The sequence below is a fragment of the Drosophila persimilis genome, unplaced genomic scaffold (genome assembly GCF_003286085.1).
Source record: "Drosophila persimilis strain 14011-0111.01,24,50 unplaced genomic scaffold, DperRS2 tig00000191-arrow-pilon, whole genome shotgun sequence".
Lineage (NCBI taxonomy): Eukaryota > Metazoa > Arthropoda > Insecta > Diptera > Drosophilidae > Drosophila > Drosophila persimilis.
In genome coordinates, this window is record NW_020825298.1 from 14,974,682 (window position 1) to 14,995,911 (window position 21,230).

Here is a 21,230-nt window from a genome sequence, read left to right on the forward strand (position 1 = left end):
ATTTTTGGAGGATAGAAATTCCAAAATGAGGGACTATTCGCAAATTAGATCATGGAATAATAGTGTTTTCCTGCAATAATTGCACCATAAAGTGGCCCCAGACGACACCGAGACGTATCGAGCAAACGCTTAAACCGACCGAGGGGCCCTGCTGCATTACGCAGCACTCAATCTTTCAATCTTTCCATCCTGATCATATCCCATCCTCTCTAATAACTGTCAACTGTCGCTCCAGAATCGTAATACCCTTCCACCAAGAGCACAACAATAGGGGGTGGCGCCTCTAATGCTGTGGGGGCAAATGTGGAGGCGTGCCACTAAATGATGCTGAGTGCACATTGCCACAATTCTTGGAGTGTTGTTATTGTTGTTGCTGCTGCTACTGTTGCACTTGCCTCTTGGTGGCATAATTTACATGGAAGGCAGGCACTTGAAACAAACCATTGCACAAAGGCCACACACTGCCACAGCGAGAGCCACATTGCCACAGAGGAGCGTGTGTGTGTGTGCCATGGGATAGTTGTAGAACCGCTGTAGAAGTTGCACGGGTTGGCAGGGGGGTGGGGGAGAGTGCGTGCCTTATGATTAGCGCAATTTAGTGCGGGATGAGCTTGAAGATGCTCAATGCATGGAGCGTACACGCCGTACGAGTACGCGTACGAGTACGAGTACGAGTACGAGTACGAGGAGTCTACGTAATGCCTAATTAGCGTTGAAGCCAAAAAGTTTCCATAGCAATGGCTAACCGCAGGCAGCACAAACAGACAGACAGATAGTCCGACAGACGGGAGGGAGAGGGGCGTTAGGGGGACAAACACAAACAGACACAAGGCCAACTCAATGGGGCAACTTCAAGCTGCAAAAATTTGTTTGGCTTTCGGTACTGTTCTGCTTTATTTTTTGTATCCCAGGCGAAAGGCTTCTGCTGCTGCTGCTGCTGCTGCAGTGGCAGCCGCCTGTGGCAGGTGCAGAATGGGAGTGAGTCGGAGCGGATTGGGAGGATGGACGACAACTGTTCGTGGCATGCAAAGCGCGATAATTGACCCGCAAGCAAGCGAGTGAGAGGGAATCTCTATGCCACGAGTTTCGGACTGTATTTGTGTGGGTATTTTTGTGTGTGTGTGTGTGTTGGCCATGCAACTGTGCAACAACTTTCGCTTTGATAAAAGACCTTGGCGTCGAGTCGAGTCGCAAGTCCTGAGTCCTTTAAGCGGCATCGGGGCGTGCCTCCACAGCGCTAAAGTGCAGTAGTAGTAGTACATGACACACAAACCCACAAAAAAAAATAAAATAAAATAAATCCACCAACCCACAAGCACAAATTTTGTGTGGCACGCAGAGGGCGCCCGCATGCCCCACTTTAAATCATATTTTATTTGTGGATATTTTTTTGGCCAAATTGAAGAAACATGCAAAAAAATGAAACAAGAAAAAAAAGAGTTGTCAATATTAAAGTCAAAGAAATTTAAAAGGGAAGGGGGAAGCCTTAAAGATTAAAGATTATAGGCTTTTCCCCTTTAATCCAACAAAATTAAGGCATAAAATATCAAAAATCACCCTGGAATGCCCTTCCAACAGCTATATTTTTGTAAATACCCCAAGAAATATAGGATTCTCCTACTAAAATCTGCAAGCGATACCCAAAAAACGAAGTCCCCAGAACAAACCCAAACCCAAACCGAACCTCAGTGAAAACAACAAAAATATAAGCGGACATATATCTTAAAACAATAAAAGCGTACAAACAAATAACAGCACACAAACGCCCAACTCATTCAAGCGAATTAAGCGAAAATAAAGTTCCCTCCCAAAAAAGACTGAAAGAGAGAACGAAAGAATAAAACCGAAGAAGTTTCCTTTCTTTTCCCACCCGCATCCCCCATCCCCCATCCCTCGGTGACTGCGTGTGAAATCAAAAGGAAAATCGGACTAGATAAAGCCACAGTGCAGGCCCAGCGGCAAGTCTGGCATGGAAAATGGTACAAGCGAAAGGGGAAATAGATATGGAAATGGAAAATGGTAATGGGGTAGACCGCCCCGGTGGAAAAGGTTCTCCCTCCAAGCGGTCGAGAGAGAGTGAAGGGATTTGCTACGAAATTAGCCAAGGCAATTTGCATAAGCAGTAAAACAAAGCAAAGCTTTGGGCACAACCCAACAAGAAGAATGTCCTTCCTGAAAACTCCTGAGCAGCCATAAATGGAAGAAAGGAAAAGGTTGGCAAATAAAACATAAGCTGATTTTTACAGATTTTTCTTAAACTAAAGGACTGCTGCAATTGAAATTGGTTAAACAAATTTATTATTCGATTCAAAGTAATACTGATCTTCTCCTCTCTAAGAACTACTGGTGATACAAGGCTTTCGTAATATACTGAAGGGCTTGAAGATGATGGAAATTAATAATTCTATATCAACCCTACTTGCTCAGTCCTCCTGTGATATTTCACTGATTTTTGTAAGTTTATGTTAGGTTTATAGGTCCAGGTCCTCGAAGAAGTCTCCTCCAAGTATACGGTTTCGCCTATCTCTTAGTGCGAGACAGCTGCAGAGGAGATGCTGGACTCTCTCTACTTCCTAGGCATATATAGGTACAACAAAAAATCATTCACTTTTCATAGATTCGTAAAGTCAAGGACTCATATCTTTTCACAGTACTTTAACTGGATTTTCATTTATTCCCTCATGTAAATATCAACAGAATCAAGTCTGAAAGTTCCTGTATTTACATAATTCAATTAAAAAACGTTTCATTACCGATATTCGTATTATTCCATAATAAATATTATTCTCAGTTGCAACCGCAATCGATATACGGATGCCTAAAGGAAACATTTACATAAATAAGCTTGCAATTGTTTCGCAATAATAATATTTAATTTTATTCGTTAATAATGAATTAATGATTAAGCCCACAACGATCAATGAATGATACAACCGATTTCCCAATTAAAAACCGCACTTTATTGGAAGAAAATCCTTCTCGTTAACTGACTTTTCGCGCACCGCAGCAAATCTCTCGCGAATCACACACATTTCAATTTTCCGAAACGCCTGTAGAGCATTTCGAGAACTTTTATTTGATTGTTGTGCCTTTATTTTATAGAGCCAACATTTTATTAGGCGTAAAAAGAACATTTAAATGTTAACACGCCATTTAAACACACAAATTTGCACAGAGAGAACATTTGCCTGCCAGTCGACGGGCCGGGCATCGGGCATCGGGCATTGGGCGTCATGGAAAAAAAAAGAATACGAGGAAAACCAGAAAACTGTGGCATGCCAACAGGCGCCCGGCATGCGGTTTTTCCGGCTGCTGGGCTGGCAGTGGCAGCCGACGGAGAGAATGAAAAAAACGACAAGAAAATAGGAAAAGGGAAAAACTTGTCTGAAAATTTATTGACGAAAACAAAGTCAAGTGCTAAGGAAAACCCTCCTCCACCCCCCACCCGCCACACCCACAAGCCACAAGCGAAGGACGTCGAGTCTCACATCGGATTGCAAGCCCATGGATCCATAGGGTCCATCCTTCCATGTGTTTACGAGCTGGCGATAAGCTTAAGGAGCCGAGCGGCAGTATGCCCCACATTAAGTATGCCACACGTTGCCCACTGCAATGTCGCCACCGACCGCAGCAGCACTGGCAGCAGCAGCGGCAACAGCAGCGGAGCAGCGGCAGATCCAACTATAAATCTATCATGTTTACGCTGAAGCTTGACGAGCTCAGGCCGCAGAGGATGAGCCTGGAATCTGGTGGGGATTCCCCCTTGGTACATGCTACATGCTACATGCTATATACACTGGGCGCACAATTTGTTTATGCAAGTCGCAAAGTGGGGGCCGCTTGAGGGCAAAACGTTGCTTGAATTATGGCTTTGTTTATCCCAAGTCGGGCACCAGCGGAAGAAAATACTCGTACAACTGCCATGCTGAAGGGTTCTGAAGTTTTCCGCCAACGCAGACAAAACAAAAGGAAGCGGATAGTCGCCCCGAGGGAAAACTTCACGGAAAACGCACAATGCAACCGGGGGGGTGTGGCACGCCTTGGGCCTTTATCTGTGGCTCTGATGGGGGGTTGGGTAGAGTCGGAGAGGGCGTGATGTGTTATGGCATCGTAGCAATTGATTTTATTTGCCTCACTTATTGATATCGTGTGTTATTTTGATTTTATCACAGGGTCTACCCCCAACCATACTTCATCCGGCGACAAAAAGGGGACAAAACACATTCCATTTTGGTTACCCAATTTTCATTTGCAGTTTGGGGGCGATTTTTTATTGGGGTTCTCTTTGTGGCTTTCCCACATGTTCCGGATACAAAAAGGGCTATTTCCTCAATGATTTCAGAGGATATTCTTTTACTTTTATTGAAGGAAATGTTTCAGATTGTCAAAGGAGTTTTTTTTGGCTTAATTCTAGAATTATTTCTCCTACAATCTCCTTCCGATTTATGTTCTTTTAAATCAACCAAAATATCCACCCCAATCTCTCCTTAAATTTAATACGCTTTACCCCGTTTTTCTGTGGTAAAAGCATAAATATTCATTTATTACCGAAAGCCCCAGACTTTTGTTGACTTTGTATTGAATCGGAATTTGCATTTTTATGCGCCATTCATTTATTTATAAACTTGTTGCTTCCTTTTTGAACTTTTGGTAAGAGTTTTCGGACCCGACGGACCAGCCTCCTTGCATCGACAGCTCCGGGAAAGAGGAAAAACTCCGAAACAGCTTATTGATTTCGTGGCCTTTTCCGCAAACAGTTTGACACTTTGGTTTTGGCACTTTGACAAGCGGCGCACGGCTGAAAAAAGTTGCACCTGAAATATTTATGAAAATGTTTCTGACACGTTTTTAATAAGGTTTGTGGTCGTCTTCCTGCCCCCTCCCCTTCCCCTTCACCCAAAAAACTTCTGCTTCAGAGTTCACCTTCTGTTCAGCTGCGGCTGCTATTTGCGGCTCTGTTGCTGCTGCTGTTGCTGCTGCTGTTGCTGCTGTTTCTGGGGCATTGACTGACATTCCCTGTTGCTGGCTGTTGGCTGTTTGGCTGTTTGGCTGCTGCATTTGACAATTCGTGTTGTTAATTTAATTAAAATCAACGGCTGCGGTGGCGAAAGGCCTCGCGACAAGGCCATAACCCCCCCCAGACTGAGATCCAGTCGTGTGTTTGGCAGGCAGGCAGGCATGCGGGCGGCTGCTTTTGCAAAATTTTCCAAGAAAAATGCCTCTGCTACCAAAAAACACAACACCACCAAGTGAGCAAACGGCAATCATCGGTGCGGTGCAGTGGCGGTTGAGAAAGGTCGGTGGTGGAGACGGTGCCACAGCCAGTAACAGTGGCAACAACACGCCGGTATGGTGGCACGGTGGCCGAGTGGCCTGTTAATTAACCAAATGATGTCTTGATGCTCTGGGTATCTGGAGTGGGGTGCTCTGCAGGGGAAAGGTTGCGGAAAGGTTCTCCTCAGAAAATTGCAAAGTGGTCATTAAGTAAGAAACTCATTAGCCAAGTTATCTAAACGAATATATGGGGGGGGAGGGAAAGGATTTCATAATATAATAATATTTATACAGGTATCTTTACCTATTTACCGACACATAAATATCGGTCATTGCCAAGAAGGAAGCCAGAATGCGTGAAATCGGTCAAGTTTTCCGGAGATTTTGAAGGTCTTTGGAAAGGTAAATTAAATCTGGTTGGTTCTGAGGCTGACTTATCCAATTACTGGATTGCCGTAAGTCCTGTATAGACCATAAAGGTTATAATAACCGTGTTTTATGGGGGGAACTGGATAAGAGATGGGAATACTATCAACCAGTGTTTCTTTATACCCGATACTCAAAATGAGTATTGGGGTATATTAGATTTGTGGTAAAAGTGGATGTGTGTAACGTCCAGAAGGAATCGTTTCCGACCCCATAAAGTATATACATATATTCTTGATCAGCATCAATAGCCGAGTCGATTGAGCCATGTCTGTCTGTCCGTCTGTCCGTCCGTCTTATAGCCAAAAGGAACAAATCAATTTGCACTGGCTACGCAGCGCCCGACGTCACGCTCAGACTGATTTTCTGTCTCTCTCGCACGCACCTTTTGTCGTGTCGTTTAATATTAGCGGCGTCTGCCGGAGGAGAGCCGTACTGCCTTAGTAAACCTATTTTAAACCTATTTTCGCGTTTTTTTTTGTCACTTTGAAGGAAGTATCTCTTAAAGGAAGCATGATGCAATTATACAAGGCTGTCTCGTCGGGAGCCGAAGTTCGTTCGTGTTTTCCCTTAACGTCAGTGCATTCTTGCTTGTTGATGATGAAGGTTGTTCACGGACGATTTTTTTGATATATTCTTAACCCTTATGTCCCGACAACAACAAAATTACATATTGCATATTACATAAATAGCACATAAAAAAAATATCACAGAATTAGAAGTAATATTTATGTATTATGTAAAAGAAAATTTTAATATAACTAAAAATGTTGAATAAATTATTAATGGCTGCATAAAATTTAAATATTAATATATCAGTAAAATCATTTTATTTTAAAACTTTAAGCCCCACGGGCCTGTTAAGGGTTAATCAACATCAACATATGCCGTCTCACTCACACTCACTATACTATGTGCCTTTCACTCGCACCTATTGCTAGAATACGTTACGGGACTGCATTTTGCCGACGAAACCACCCTGTATAATTGCATCATGGCTTCACCAGCTTCGAAAGTCGTAGGTCACTCAAATTTTTGTTTAGCTCGAAACAAAACTGTGTCATTATGTGTCTACAAGTCCGATGAACCCATGATTCAATATTTTCCTTGATTTTGCTTAAATGTAATTGATTTTTTAAAATTTTAATTAAGTTTAAATTAATTAAATTAGAATAAATTAAATTTAAAAGCGAATTTTTCTGTTTTTATTATTTTATTTTATTTTATTTCTTATATTTATTTATAAATTTTCTAATTCTCAATTTCCTAACGCCGTTTTGTACAAATTGAGAAAAGGTTGTGGTATCTACATTAAACAATTATTAAACTCAAACTTTCTAGTGTTTAAGATAAACAGAACTATTATCTCTTAATAATCATTCTCAAAAGGATACGTTCTCCGCAAATTGAAAAGAAATATGTCTTACTACCTCTTTTTCTATATATTTTAATAGTTATTTAACTTCTTCTTGGTTCTATTCTTACTGTTAGATATTTAAATTTAAATCTTAACGGACAACTTGTAATAAGCTTGTAGTTCGGTAGGCAGCACTAGAGATAATTGCGTTCCGCAGCACTAGATATGTTAAGTGCGTTAAGCAACATTGGAGATGAGTAAAGTCAGCTGGAGTGACTGGACGGAAAAAATAAAGAAGAGAAAAAAAATTGCATAGACGTGCACAACATTCAATTGAAAGACATCATTCGGTATGTAGTTTTATTTGTGTCAATAATATTTCATTAGCCCCGCCATATTTCAACCCAATTTCGCCGCTGTTGCATAGTGCTATTTGTATTTGTATATTTGTGTGTATGTATAATCCCTAGATCTATAAATCTTTACTGTCATATTAATGTTCCCTTTCGCTCTGCGTTCGTCACCTTCATTTTGGAAGGAAAACAGCCAGTGGGTCATAAAACGTTCTGATTCAATCTCGTCAGGCGCTCTTCTGGCGCCTCGCTCCGCCACGCAGCTTCGTTGCTGATGCTTCCAGATGCTAGCCATCATGTGGCAGATCCTTCATATCCTTCATATCCTCTGCACTTAACTTCATTAAGCGGCAGCCAAATGATTTAACTCTCCGCCAGACGACGGCAACGTCCCTGCCACTGCCACCCTGTCGCTTTCTTTCAGTTCTGTCTCTCACTTTATGTTCTTCTCTTTCGCTCTTTCGCTCTCTTGCTTATTCAGATATTTACAGTGTGTGTGTGTGTGTGCATGACATTGCATAAACAATTACAAAACAGCAACAAAAACTAAACGACAGTGGTGATGAGACGCCAAGGAAACGTCGAGAATGTAAGTCAGGAAAAATCAAATTTGTCAAACTGTAGGGCAAGTGCGTGTGTGTTTTCTTCAGGACAATAAAAATTACACTTAATTTGGTATTTAAGTGGCGACGCACACACAACCACAACAACAAACGAGCACACACACACTCGAGAAGTGTTTTCCCCCAGCAAAAATTGTGGAAAACACCCATAAAAAGCCATTGAACAACGTCCCTCCCTCGTCGCCCTAAGAGGTTGGCTGAGTGTTAGGTATCATTATATAATGTGGCATTTAAACAAAGGAAAGGCCCTGCCCCCGCCTCCTGAGTGGTCTTCGAGTGTGTGTGTTTGTGACATTTGTTGACGTGTGAAAAAAGAAGGGAGGAAAACCCAAGTCAAAGTCAAAGGCATCTCAAGAGATGACTCAGAGTCAAGTGATTGTTGAAACTACTCGTATATTAAGGGAGGGGAAATACTTAGCTATAGATAGAGGTGCCCTTGAGGGCTAGGGGTAGGAAGTGGTTAGAGTAGGCTAGGGGCGAAATCCCATTATAAGGCCAGATGGCAGATAAAGCACCGACCAACAGACAATGACTTACATATTTCCATAAAAGCAGTAGATCATTTGTCAGCCGAATGTAGAGGACCGACCACAATCCCTAATGCAATCAGAGGAGTGGAGGCATAGAAAATTCTTCGGCAATCTGCTTTGATAAATACCCTTTAAAGACTCTTCACTACTGGCTATGATATATTTTAAAAATAGATGCGCTAAAGTAGATTAAATTGTGTGTGTGGAAGTCCCTAAATAAGTATTAATTTGTAAAGCTTGCTTTCCATTCCATCCAGAACTTTTTCTCAATAATTTGTACAACTGAAATTTAACTTAAAATACTCCCCCCAGGAACCATGGATGTGCCAACTTACAAGTGTATTATTATGGGCGAGAAATGCTGTGGCAAGACCACGTTTTTGAAAAGACATCTAACTGGAGAGTTTGTGGAGGAGTATGTCCACACGGCGCGTGGATCCACCAGCATTGTGACACTGACCTTCAACAGCAATCGCGGACCCATACAATTTGATGTGTTTGACTGGGGCCAAGAGAATGAGGAGCTGCTACTCCATCCAGAAGATTTCTACAAAGACGGCCAGTGCGCGATCGTAATGTTTGATGTGTCCTCGGTGTTTATCTTCGGTGATTTCTTCAAACAGTTTTTGATGTTGAACCTTCCAATATCCCTCTGTGGAAACAAGGCGGATATCAAGACTGATAACTACTCTGTATATGATCCAGAAAACTTTTTGAGCAGTCCCAACTTGGAAAAAAAAATTTTTAGCGAAATATCGGTCAAGACGGGGCTCAATATTGATCAACCGTTTCTTTATCTGGCACGCAAATTGCTTAACGACTTCACTTTGGAGTTCATACCGTCTACAGATGTCTAGTTATAAGCTATTCAAAGAAACAGCAAACAGTACACAGTACACAGATTCACATAAACAGTAAAGAGGCACAAAGGAAGGGGCGGGCAATGCATTCCACTCTACTCCCTACACACACATACACCTAGTACTTGTGACACTTTCACACTTTCGTTTCATTGCACTACAAAATGATTATAAATTACACAAAATACACAAGGAAATAAATATGTAATCTGCTGTAACTTCCCATGAGAAAAATCCTTCAAAATCGTTGTTTAATTGAATTCAATCTAATGTTCCCCTGATCAGAAAGGATCAGACCTGTGGCTGTACCCTGCTATACCGCATCATTCCTCTCCTTTCTTCGATAAGATCTCATGGCCTTTTAAAGGACATTCCCGTTCCTGATTTACCATAAAAGAGGATTCGAAGCAATAAAAATAAAATGATTTTGCGCTTCGCTTCATCGCTTAATGGGTAAATGGGTAAATGGATGAATGCGGGCGGGATGGGCATGTGGGGCGTGGTCGTCTGTGGGGCATGCCCCGTGCTTATCTGCCTTGATTAGCAATTAGCACGTGTCCGTGTCTTCTGTGGCCCAACGGGCAGCAACAGAAACAGCATTGAGTTATTATGGCGAAGGTCAGGCCATGGCCGAGGCCAAAGTCCAGATGGGCGGCGGCGGCCCGTCAGAGCCACATCCCGCATGGGCGTCGGGCTTCGGACGTCGGACGTCGGACGACGGACGTCATGGGGAGCCCCGAGATTAATGATGTGGCCCCGAGTGGTGGTGGCCGGCTATCCGTAATCGTAAGGATATGGGAAACCCATTTCTTTTACTGTTCGGATTTTGGGATTGGGATTTACTTCATGGACCCCCATACGCTGCTCTCTCTCCCTCCCTCTCTCCTCTGTGTGCAGTCGTCGCATAAATCAAGGAGATTATCAGGTAGCGATAGTCGTAGGAAAGGATTTGCATATGAAATTCAGTTGACAGGAGTCTTATTTTTTTGTCGTCCCTTCCCTCAAACCCACAGAAGACATACGCTACACGCCACAAATGAAGCTCGTTAGAGCGTGTGCCCTGGCGGCATGTCCTGCACGAGGATGCATCCAATTAGTAGACAATTTAATGGGGTGGCAAAGTGCTGAAGGGGATGGAAACGTATCATGGGAATAGCTGATGGATGGATGCTTCCGTTTATGATTTGATCTAAATTGATGCATAAATCATTCTGAAATTTGTCCTTCTTTTATTACAAGTAATTTTTTACATGGGGATAGTTCATACCTTATTTTCAGAGAGGCCTGATCTATAGCCACCCACCCAAGAAAAATGGAAAATTAAAATAGAACATGCAACACAAAAAAATATTTAAATTAAATATTTGCTTTTTAATTTCAAACTTTGTGAAAACGTATTTTTGTAAATCTAAACTAAAAACACTTTAAAAGCAGATTTAATTTGTTGGAAATATATTTAATATATAGGAGGCAAGCTCCCTGCACACTAGCTTCAACCCCCGGCTCACTCGCTTAGATCGGCAGCGCCTTTACGAGTAAAATATCGAGCGACGACGACCCAATAATTCTTTGTATAATAGAGAGATACTAGATCAATATATTGAGCCACATTTGTAAATCCAATTGTAACCAATCGATTCTCACTGTTTTTTCTCTGAGTGTATCCAGTATACAGCACCTTCATAAGGACGTTTAACTCCTGCCTTCACTTGGACATAAAAAACAACATAATTAGGATGCTCCCCACAATATTTATCGCTCCCTCCGTACAATGATTCCTCGAGCTAATCTTCTCCACGCCCGAAGCTAAATCAAAATCGCACCAAGACTCAAAAACTTTCTCAAGCTAATAAATGGGCAGGGAAAAGTTCTGGGTTCCTCGGTTCGCTCGTTTGTCATTTTCCTGGTTAACTGCGACCGAAGTCGAAGACGGGGGAGGGGGGGTAGGGTCCAAGAATAATTGTCAATTTGTTTTGTGGCCCCGAAAAGAGCCCTCTGATGGAGCTAGGGTGGAGCCAAGGAAGACGAGGCAGTGCGCTCCTTGGTGCAAATACCGCCTGACAGCAATAAAATTTATTTAAGTGGCCTCATAATTGTTAACAACAAGAAGAACAAATATAATAATAAAAGCCAAACAAAAGGCAGCTGCAAGTGAAATGAGCAATTATTAAGCCATGAAAAATGTAAAAACCTCCCAACAACAACAAAAGCAGCAACAATAACAGGAGCAGCAGCAGCGGCAGCGGCAGCAGAAGGGCGTCATAATAAAGTTATTATTCCAGAGACAGAGAGCCCTGGCATTTGTTGGGAGGGGGGTTGCAGGCGGAGAAGAGATACGCAAAATACTCAACAATGAAAATATTAATAACGTTAATGAAATTCTCATTTGCTTGGGCGGCAAAAAGCAAAAGCACAGGCGGCTGGATGGGGCATGGTGAGATGGTGGGATGGTGGGAGGGATAATGATGCTAATGAGGGGAGCACTCGGCGACGGGGGGCTCCTTTGGGGGAGACAAGTGACATGCCAAGGGTTAAGTTAATGCTTCGCATAGCACAAGGAAGATTAAACGGCAGGTGAGGCAGCTGCAAAAGTTCTTGAGTTGTGGTTTGCCCTGGAAATCGATTTAGATATCTGTGCACCTAGAGTGAAATTATTAAAACATAAGGGTTTTTTCCACATACATTTTGACATTAATGGGTACATATTTCCTTCAAATTTTAATATATGTATTATATTTATTTTACATTAGGTAAGTGTCGTATTAAAAACTCATTTTAATATGTAAATTAATATTTATTTAATATATTAATCAAAGCAAATTCTATTCAATTTCACTAGGTTGTTACTTAACAAGCGAATATTTCGTTTTAATATGAGTGTGTTTCTTTTCATTATGCCATTTTTCTGTCAGTGTAAGGCTAACGCTGAAAAATCTTTTCGATCGACGCTCCCTGAGAAAGAGAGAGAAAGAGATCACAGATAGCGAGCAGCGCAGCCTTACCATCTGTTTGGTATACCTTGGCCAGGCATTCGGCTTGCCGCTGGCTCTCCTTCTCCTACAACTCTCTCCCTCTCCCTCGCCACGCGCTCTCTCTCTCTCTTATTCTCTTGTCTCAAAAAACAAATATTTGTCCCGCTGAGTAGGCTGCAAAAAGAACTTTAAATGCCTTTTGTGTGTGTGTGTGTGTGCGAGCGTGTCAATGTATGTGTGCGTTTCTGTGTGTGCGTCTATGTTTGCTTGTGTGCGGGTTTGCGGTCAGTGGCAACATGATTTTGTGTTTTTTGTCGTAAGTATAACCAACTTAATGAATTTGTCATGAGACTTTGATGACTTTTAAGTCACCAGAAAGAACTTTGTGGGCCAGGACGGCAGGCAAGAACCTAAGCAAATTTAATGCATTCAATTATTACCACCTGTAAAACGTGCACTAAGAAAAAGTAAGGAAAACTAAATTAAAATCGCAAATACTTTGGGCCATAACTTTCAAGTGATTCCCTGTATTTTATTACACAATTAGGAATCATTTGTTTCCGCTTAAGCCATCAAATACAGTACAATACAAAGTGTACATCAAGTACACTTAAGCTGTATTTACATAGAGATAATTACATGTATTTTCCACCTCAAATTAATTCACTGGAAAACCAGAAAATATGTTGTGTTTTCCCTGAGTTCTACTCTGTTTCACTCTATGCCAAAACAGATTATTTTTACGCCTCGCCAATTGGGCACTTGAAGCCACTCCCACTGCACAATCAATCAGACATAATTCATTCAATCGAATTTTAAATGATGATCATTAAAGCATAATCAACTTTTGCAATTTAGTCCGAGACTAAATGGATTACAGCGATGTTAATTGGCCTGGAAAAAGGCCAGCGATTTGTGGGGTATTTGAAGTGCATTTAGCTGATTTACTCGGACAAGCCAAACGAACCATACGGACAGACTCATAGTTCTTTATTGTTAATCCCTGGCAATCTACCGCTTAAAAACTCTCATCCTCTAGCTATGCATTTATAATAAACGTGCGAGTACGTTTCGTATTCGGAGTCCGTCAGCCACATATCAAGCGTATCCAAATCCATTCCCCTGTCACATTTTAATTGCCCTGGCGCTGTCAGCGCTCCTCTCCGCCGATATGGGCTGGGCCCCACACAGAGCAGCGTGCAGCCATTAATTTAGTTAGTCCCAGTATCCACGAGCTGTGGCCCGCTTGCCCCATTCTACCACACCGCCGGAATGTCATGCAACATGTTAAATAACAAGTGATTTACATTTTTTTTTTTTCATGCATTACATACATTCTTTCTGGCCAGCATTCCGTGCACGTGCTGGCCATGATTGTAATGCAATTAAATGAATAATTAAATATAATATGCCGCCGGACACATTTGTCCAGCAATGCTCGAAATCAGAAACGTAATGGTTTTGCAGAACAATTTGCGACTATCAACATATAAAATCGATACATTTATGAACGAACTATCTCTGGAAAAGGCCACCTATCTTTCAGAGATATTTTTAATATACTTTTGTAGAGCAACCAAACAAATGTATGATTTTTGGCATAGATTGTGGATCCACAGATGGAATACGAGAGTATGTCTCGTATGTAGAGTTTTTAGTATTACAAATATTAAATGCCTTGTGGGTGGGATAGGGGGAGGCCAGGCGCCTTTTCCTTTGTACTTCTCTGCTTTTTGTGTAGCTTTGTGAACTGTTTGTTGTTTCTTTGTGATACTTAAAACTAAACATTTTTACGATACGCATCCTGGCAGAGGCAACCACCAATGGCAGCCTGACGAGCTCCAAATTGAAGTCCTCAAACAGTTTCAAGTCCACCAATATTGGCCACAAATGCGGTCCTCCAGGTTGGGACAACAGTGCCTGAGAATCCGGGTTTTACTTCGAAATCTTTAACTGCCTTGATATCTGATTTGTTTCCACAGATGAATCATCGCGCAGTGGCTGCGTGGTGGAACATCTCCTTGTCCTCTTTGCCCCAGTCCCACACATCAAATCGAATGGGTCCGCTGGTGGTGCTGAAGATGAAGTACTTGTCGGCAGGGACATACTCGCTCTTAAACTCTCCAATTAAATGGCCACAGCGTGTCTCGCAAATAATGCACATCCATTGTTACTTTACATTAATTTTTCTACGCTTATTTTATAGCGTTGTACAACAACAAATACTAGAGATGTCAGTGTTGGTGAGGCGCAGAAATCAGCTGGCAGTGCCGATATATTTTTTTACGTGTTTTTGAAACAATCAGAAATGAAACGCTCCCTCCAGTTATTTTTTACCAAAGATTAAATAAATGTTGTTCTATAAAAACTCACCATTATTGAGGGTAGAACCACCGACGCTGACGCCGTTTCCCTCGCTGCCCGTATCGGTGCTCAGAGCCGTCGTCGTGGCCAATAGACAACCGAGGAGCATTAAGAGATTCATTGGAACTGTTGCAAAGTGATTAAACATGTTGGTTAAACGGTATGGATTACTTTGTTTCAGCGTTTTGTTTGCCTTATCAATTATGGAGGAAATCGGTTTTAATTAATTAGTGCCACGGCAAAGCAATTTTTTTGTAACATATTTATTTTTTCACTACTTCTTTTTTTTTAATTGAAATCGCTGCAGAGTTTTTGTTACTTGATTGTTTAATGCTGTTTATGTTTTTATTATTTTTTAAAATGCTGTCCATTTAATTGGTATACGACGCAGCTTTTTGCATGGATTGTTTTCCTGAAATGTAAGGGAGAAATTATGAAAATGAAATGCCATCATTAATCAGAGAGTGAAATATAAATTTAAAGGAAACGCGTGGTCCAATTTGCTTATAGATTTATATGTATTTAAAGGCAGACTCTGCTGATTTATTTGATACCCGAGCCCCAACCCAGACGACGCCCCAGACGACAGCAGACAGTTCCCAGTATGGATAGGGATGGGGCAAGGGGTGGGGAAATTCTGTGCAAATTCTTGATTGAATTTCGCCTGACGTAAGCGGATTAAAAATAAATTCTATGAGAAAGCATAAAACAACACAACAGAGCAGAACCAAAAAATAAAGAAAGAAAAGGGAGATATGGCGGTCAAGTCATAAAAACGCAGCAGACAAAAAGGAGAAGCGTCGCCCCCATTCGCGGAGCAGGAGATAGATACAACAGTCGCTCATTTGGGGAGCAACAAAAAAAAAAGAGATAAAAACTGTTTCCTGGGCATCTCAGTCATTCCTTTGGGATGAAACCGAAACACTGATTAATAGCGAAATGCCTTTCCCTATTTCACACACAATAAACGCACTGTACAATGGAATGTTCAAATTAGTCTGTTCCAATACGTGTTCCACAATTGCAAAAGCAATTAATTTATTTAAGCTTTAATTTAACAATTAACTGGCATCCATTCAAGTGCCGCCATTGATATTCGTACCACAATTGATATCTCATGCCTCAAGTCCCCATCGTCTTAATTAAAACCTAATCAGATACTCCATTAAACGTGGCTCAGGCAGAGAACCCGTAGCCCACACCCACACCCAGACCCAGACCCCACTAGCTACCCCAAGCAGAACCTGGAGTAAACCGCTTATGAGGAGATGGAGACTCGATAGCCACACATAACACTGCAAGAAATAACGTCAAGAACCAATAAAAACCATTTTGATATATAAAATGTACATGGAATGAAACACTCAATTGGGGGTGTCATCGATACATCGATATTACATTCACAGTTCAACGATTTCATTCCACATCTTTAGTTCGATGAAACCATCTCTAGATTCACCAATAGGAAAATCGAGGCTATATTCGTCTCGCTCACACAGCGGCTTTTGCCTGCGGTTTTTATTGCTGACTCACACAGTCATTGAAGTACGACGATTAGTGAAAATTGTTTGCAAAAACTTTATTGGTATGAAGTGAAATTAAGAGTCGCATTTAAGTAAACTATTCTTTAAAACAATAATATTCGCAGTAACCATGGATGTGCCGACTTACAAGTGCATTATTATTGGCGAGAAACGCTGTGGCAAGACCACGTTTTTGAGACGCCATCTAACTGGAGAATTTAAGAGCGAGTATGTCCCCACGGACAAGAACTCCGTCAACATAGACACGCTGATCTTCAGCAGCAATCGCGGACCCATTCGATTCGATGTGTGGGACTGGGGCAAGGAGGATGAGGAGCTGGGCCGCTATCCAGATGATTTCTACAGCAACAGCCACTGCGCTATCATAATGTTTGATGCAAGCTCGGTGGATCTCTTCCAGAATTTCCACAAGTTTATGACGCTGAACAAGATCTGTCCAGGCATTCCAATATCCATCTGTGGAAACAAGTCGGATATCAAGCCTGGATCCGATTTTCCATTAAATCCGGCACACCGTTTGTGCAAAATATCAGTCAAGACGGGGCTCAATATGGATGGACCGTTTCTTTATCTGGCCCGCAAACTGTTTAACGACTTCACTTTGGAGTTCGTTAAACTGCCACCACTGGTCTTTCCTCAGCCTGGATGCGTATCGTAAAGATGTCAAGTCTTAAGTAATTCGAAGAAAGACCAAACAGACCAAAGATCACAGAGCTACACAAAAATCAGATTAATCCAAAGGAAGACGACAAAGCATTCACCTCTAACCTTACCACACATACACTATACATATTTGTAACACTTGAAGCCGTGCGTATAACACATCTGTGGATCCACAATCTATTTGTTTGGTTACATTACAAAAATATCTCTGAAAATTATCAGGCTTTCTGTCACAGCCTTTCGTTTCAATATTCAATAGTCTTTCGCTCAGTGTACAGTGGACCCATCATCTCAGTGCGCTGTCAGGTTGCAGTGCCATTGGCATCATCATCAGCATCGTCAGGAACATCCTCCTTCTGTGGTTATCTGTGGCTGCATGTATGTAGATTCTTTTTCCTTTCTGTTTGCCTTCTAGTCTTCCTTGTCGTGTCATAAGCGCAAAGCAATTTGCTCTGTCAGCTGTTGTTTTACACTCCCGGGTGCCCCATCTCCGTATCCGTTCGGAGTCTATCTCCGGCTCTTGGACCGACACCATCTCCTGCTACTGCCACTGCTACTGCCACTGCCACTGCTACTGCTACTGCTCCGGTTCTCCATCTCCTTCAATCTCCTTCATTGTATTGCAATATGAATGCATTTCAATTAGAATGGTTCCTTCGGGGCCAGCTGTTGTGGATTTGCCGTTCGTTCAGTCAAAGTTATTGAAATCCATTTGTGAACTTAATTGATTTCCTCGTTTTGCGAACATTTAAAGAGGTTCCAGTCCGGTCTCCGTGAGATTTTCTGGCCTGGCAGACGATCATTCCAAAGGGATGTCCATCCCCGAATGTTTGGCATCTCTATTAGCTGAAGTAGTGGCCGTAGCTCCCACAACTCTCTCGATGTCTGTGCATATTTCACAATAATTCTTCTTTTTTTTCACGCCCCAACGATTTGGAACAAGGCCTCGTCCCTCCCCCGCCGCACACACATCTAGACGTACTCCCAGGAACAACTCCCCCCTACTCCCCTACTCCCCAGCTTCAATGTGTTTTTTCGCATGCAAAAACTAGAAAAAAAAACGTAAAGCAAAAAAATGCTTTTTGTATTATTGCCAAAAGTTATTACGGCGGGGAGGAGTATTCCAATTTTGTTTTGTTTCCTTCCTCCCCCTCACTGGCCCTGCCTCGCTCTCTGTTTGTCTGTATAGCTCCCTCTCCTCTCTCCACCATGGCGTTGCGGTGCATACTTTGCGGTTGACTGGAAAAGTTTTCTGCTTTCCGCGAAAATAAGGAATGCTGATGTCGCGGTGGTGTTTGCTGCCCTGCCGCTAAAGTGGATAGAAGTCTTTTGCGGAATTCCTATTTGGAAAATCGGAAGTGTACTCGTACTCTGATATTTGCATTTGCGAGGTTAATTGTGCTTCATCGAATAATTTTGAGACTACATCAATATATATGTATATACCATGCATTATTCATCCTGATATACAAATATTCCATTATTCAATTTGAGCCCTCAACATCTTCTGCTTTTTGAATTTCCAGAATTAATTTAAACGTAAGATATACATTTTTCAGGACTTTGATTCTACATCCAATAATGGTTGAGGTCTTCATAGATGTGAATAATATCTTGTTAAAATTTCGGAAAGTACGAATACATTTTGCTTTACAGATATGGAAAGGGGGGAGGGTTACTTCTATGGTTTATATTATTTTATATGTATTTATGTTATTACCATAAGACAATTTATTTTGTATTATATTTGGATTTTTTGCTACTTTAAAAGAAAATTAATATAGTTTTGTATTCAGTATATACACATCCATTTAGAAAATAATATCGGGACAAAAGTATATGTAAATGTCTTTTTATTTACTCTTAATTTTTTTGCTTCACGGAAATGCCAATATATTATTTATATGAATATTCAAAGATTTTTCCCAAAATTTAGAATCATTTCAACCTCATTTAAGACCCATTGTGTTCTTTTGTATTTCAGTTGTCTAAGTGCATTATTCACTATTCCATCAATTGGTAAGTAGATACACACATATATCCAACATCTACCCTTTGTTCTCTCCATAATCCCAAAAAAGGGTATTCACATTTTCAACACTTCAACAACGAAACCTCAAACAGTTCTGACTAGTTTTTGGCTCCGCTCTTAAAGCGTTTGATTTTTGCAATCTGGCTAATAGCGAAATGTCAACACTGCCGCCGGAGCTTTGATTCGCAATGGCAGTGAGTAATGTTTGTTTTATTTCGCATTTCACATTTCACTTTTTATTTTTTTTTTCGACTCCGGTAGTATTATTTTTTTGTGTGCAAGGGAGGGTAATGGGCAATATCTTGACTCGGCAACGGTCTCATCCTGACGGTTTTCGTTCATTTAAATCAATATTAATAGCGATGTTTACGCCCCGCAGGCAGTGAGGATGGTGCCAGTGCCGTTTGCCGGTGCCAGTGCCGTGTGCTAGTGGTGGGTACCTTTTTGCAGTCTCCTGCAATCTCCTGCTTTTCCTGATGAGTAAAAAAAAAAACAGAAATGCACGCACGAATGCGCTGTATCCTGCTCGGGGGCTCCTCCTACGACTCCTTCTCTGTCTGCTGTACTCCTCCTGCTCTGACTCCTGCTTCGACGATGACTCCTACTCCCAGAGTCCTGGAGTCTCCCACGAAGCATTCATTCGCTTGTGCATAATAAATCAATTTACATTTTCTCTCGCCACACGCAAAAATGAAATGCAAATAATGGCAACAAACCGAGGAGAAGGATGGAAAAGGACGAGGACGAGTACGAGTGCTCTGTGGAAAAGGGGGGGGGGGGGGGGGGGGGGGGGGAGGAAATGAGGGTAAATGAAAGATGTAGGAATGGAACACTTTTCACCGCAGAGATTTACGCGCACTTAAATCACAGCCAACAGAATTGATCACCATCAATGAAACAGCTGTAAGAATGGGTAAAAAAACGAGAAAAAAATCAGAGCGAAGCTGGGAATTTCCTCCTTAATTTTCATGGGAATCTTCTTCTGTTAGCCATTTAGGGACGCCGGGAATGATGCACTTAATGAGCATAAGATATGCTAAATACCCAACGTTTGTTAGTGCTGCCGCTGGAGTCGCCACTCAACGCCCTGGGAAAACGGCAATAGGCGAAACGGGAATTATGCAAAAGAGTGTTGATGTAAATCAACAGTTGCGACGTCTCCCCAACGGCCATATCCATGTCAATGTCCAGTCGCTTTGGTCTTAATAAAAGGACATTCAGCTGCGGCAGCTGCAGCTGCCTCTGCAGCTGCTTGTTGTTTGCTGGACGTCAAGGCGCCAAAGGTCTCCAATGAACAGAGGAAAAAAGACGGGCAGGAAGTGCAGGAAGGCACACAGCTGCAAGTGGAATTTCCGCTGACAAAGTATGAGTAATTTAAGGCGGAACAGACAGAAAATGTTTTGTCATTTTATTCATAATCGCAGTCTGTCTAAAAGATTATAATTTACGAAACATTCAACGCAGAACACCACTGAGAATATAAGAGAATGAACATCCGTTTGAAATCAAGAACTTAATGTCATTTCGGTTTTTCTTCTACAGAGTTATTAAGATTTCTCCGGAATATTTATTCTCCTGGAAGAGCCATAATCCATACTGCAATCATTTCGCGTATATGCCATTCAGCAGATTTTCCAGATTGATTTTCTTACCCCCTTTAATGGCAACATAAACCAGTATTTCCGAAACACTTTATCTGTCCATACCTGCTCACTTTTAAGCTCTTTAAAAACCAGGACTTAAGGACAGCATTCTCCACGCCCTGCCACGCATTTCCACCTGGGTAAATGGCCATTAAAGAGAGCAACGCCGGCTCATTGGTAACAAGGCAATTTCTTACTGCATTTAACACGTTGGGCATTCCAGTGTAAAGCGTAAATGCTTTTGTTAAATATACTATATACATACATATCGCAGCTCCATAAATATACATATATATATAACGGTATAGTACGGTGTGTACATAAAGAAAGTTTCCTTCAATGCTGAGCAGCGTGATTTTTCATGCGCATAGTTCTGCAGACGGTGGAAAACTTTACCCTAAGAGGTTAATACGCTGGATACGCTGGATTCAACCGGAGAGTAGGGCGGAGTGAAGACCGTGGAGGGGTGGTGAAATAGATGGACAGAGAGCTGTTCAACGGTTGGCTCAATGGAGCTGCAGTTACTGCTCCTGGACTCCCCATCCAACTCCTCCTCCTCCTGCTGGCAGCGCCGCGCATAAACAACTGA

The 21,230-nt window shown here is 41.8% G+C and overlaps 3 protein-coding genes across 4 annotated transcripts in view; 2 read left to right on the forward strand and 1 right to left on the reverse strand.

The window, feature by feature from the left end:
• The window catches only part of LOC6593566 (neurotrimin), a 50,044-nt gene extending 35,176 nt beyond the window's left edge, over positions 1-14,868 (reverse strand). The window contains exon 1 of the mRNA XM_026988804.1: positions 14,769-14,868. Within this exon, the coding sequence (XP_026844605.1) occupies positions 14,769-14,868 (100 nt within the window). The remainder of the gene's footprint in view (positions 1-14,768) is intronic.
• LOC6593564 (GTP-binding nuclear protein Ran) lies at positions 7,348-9,646 on the forward strand. 2 transcript variants are annotated; one of them, XM_002019208.2, is made up of 2 exons: positions 7,348-7,407; positions 8,876-9,646. In XM_002019208.2, exon 2 carries the CDS (start codon positions 8,881-8,883, stop codon positions 9,418-9,420), a length of 540 nt encoding a protein of 179 aa, XP_002019244.1. In that variant the 5' UTR covers positions 7,348-7,407; positions 8,876-8,880; the 3' UTR covers positions 9,421-9,646. The 2 variants fall into 2 exon arrangements, with proteins under 2 accessions (XP_002019244.1, XP_026844608.1); XM_026988807.1 differs by lacking the exon at positions 7,348-7,407 and adding an exon at positions 7,976-7,999.
• Positions 14,869-16,309: 1,441 nt separating the features above from the next.
• LOC6593655 (GTP-binding nuclear protein Ran) lies at positions 16,310-17,184 on the forward strand. Its single transcript, XM_002019206.2, has 2 exons — positions 16,310-16,344; positions 16,408-17,184. The coding sequence occupies exon 2, from the start codon at positions 16,413-16,415 to the stop codon at positions 16,959-16,961; it is 549 nt and encodes a 182-aa protein (XP_002019242.1). The 5' UTR covers positions 16,310-16,344; positions 16,408-16,412; the 3' UTR covers positions 16,962-17,184.
• Positions 17,185-21,230: the final 4,046 nt, after the last annotated feature.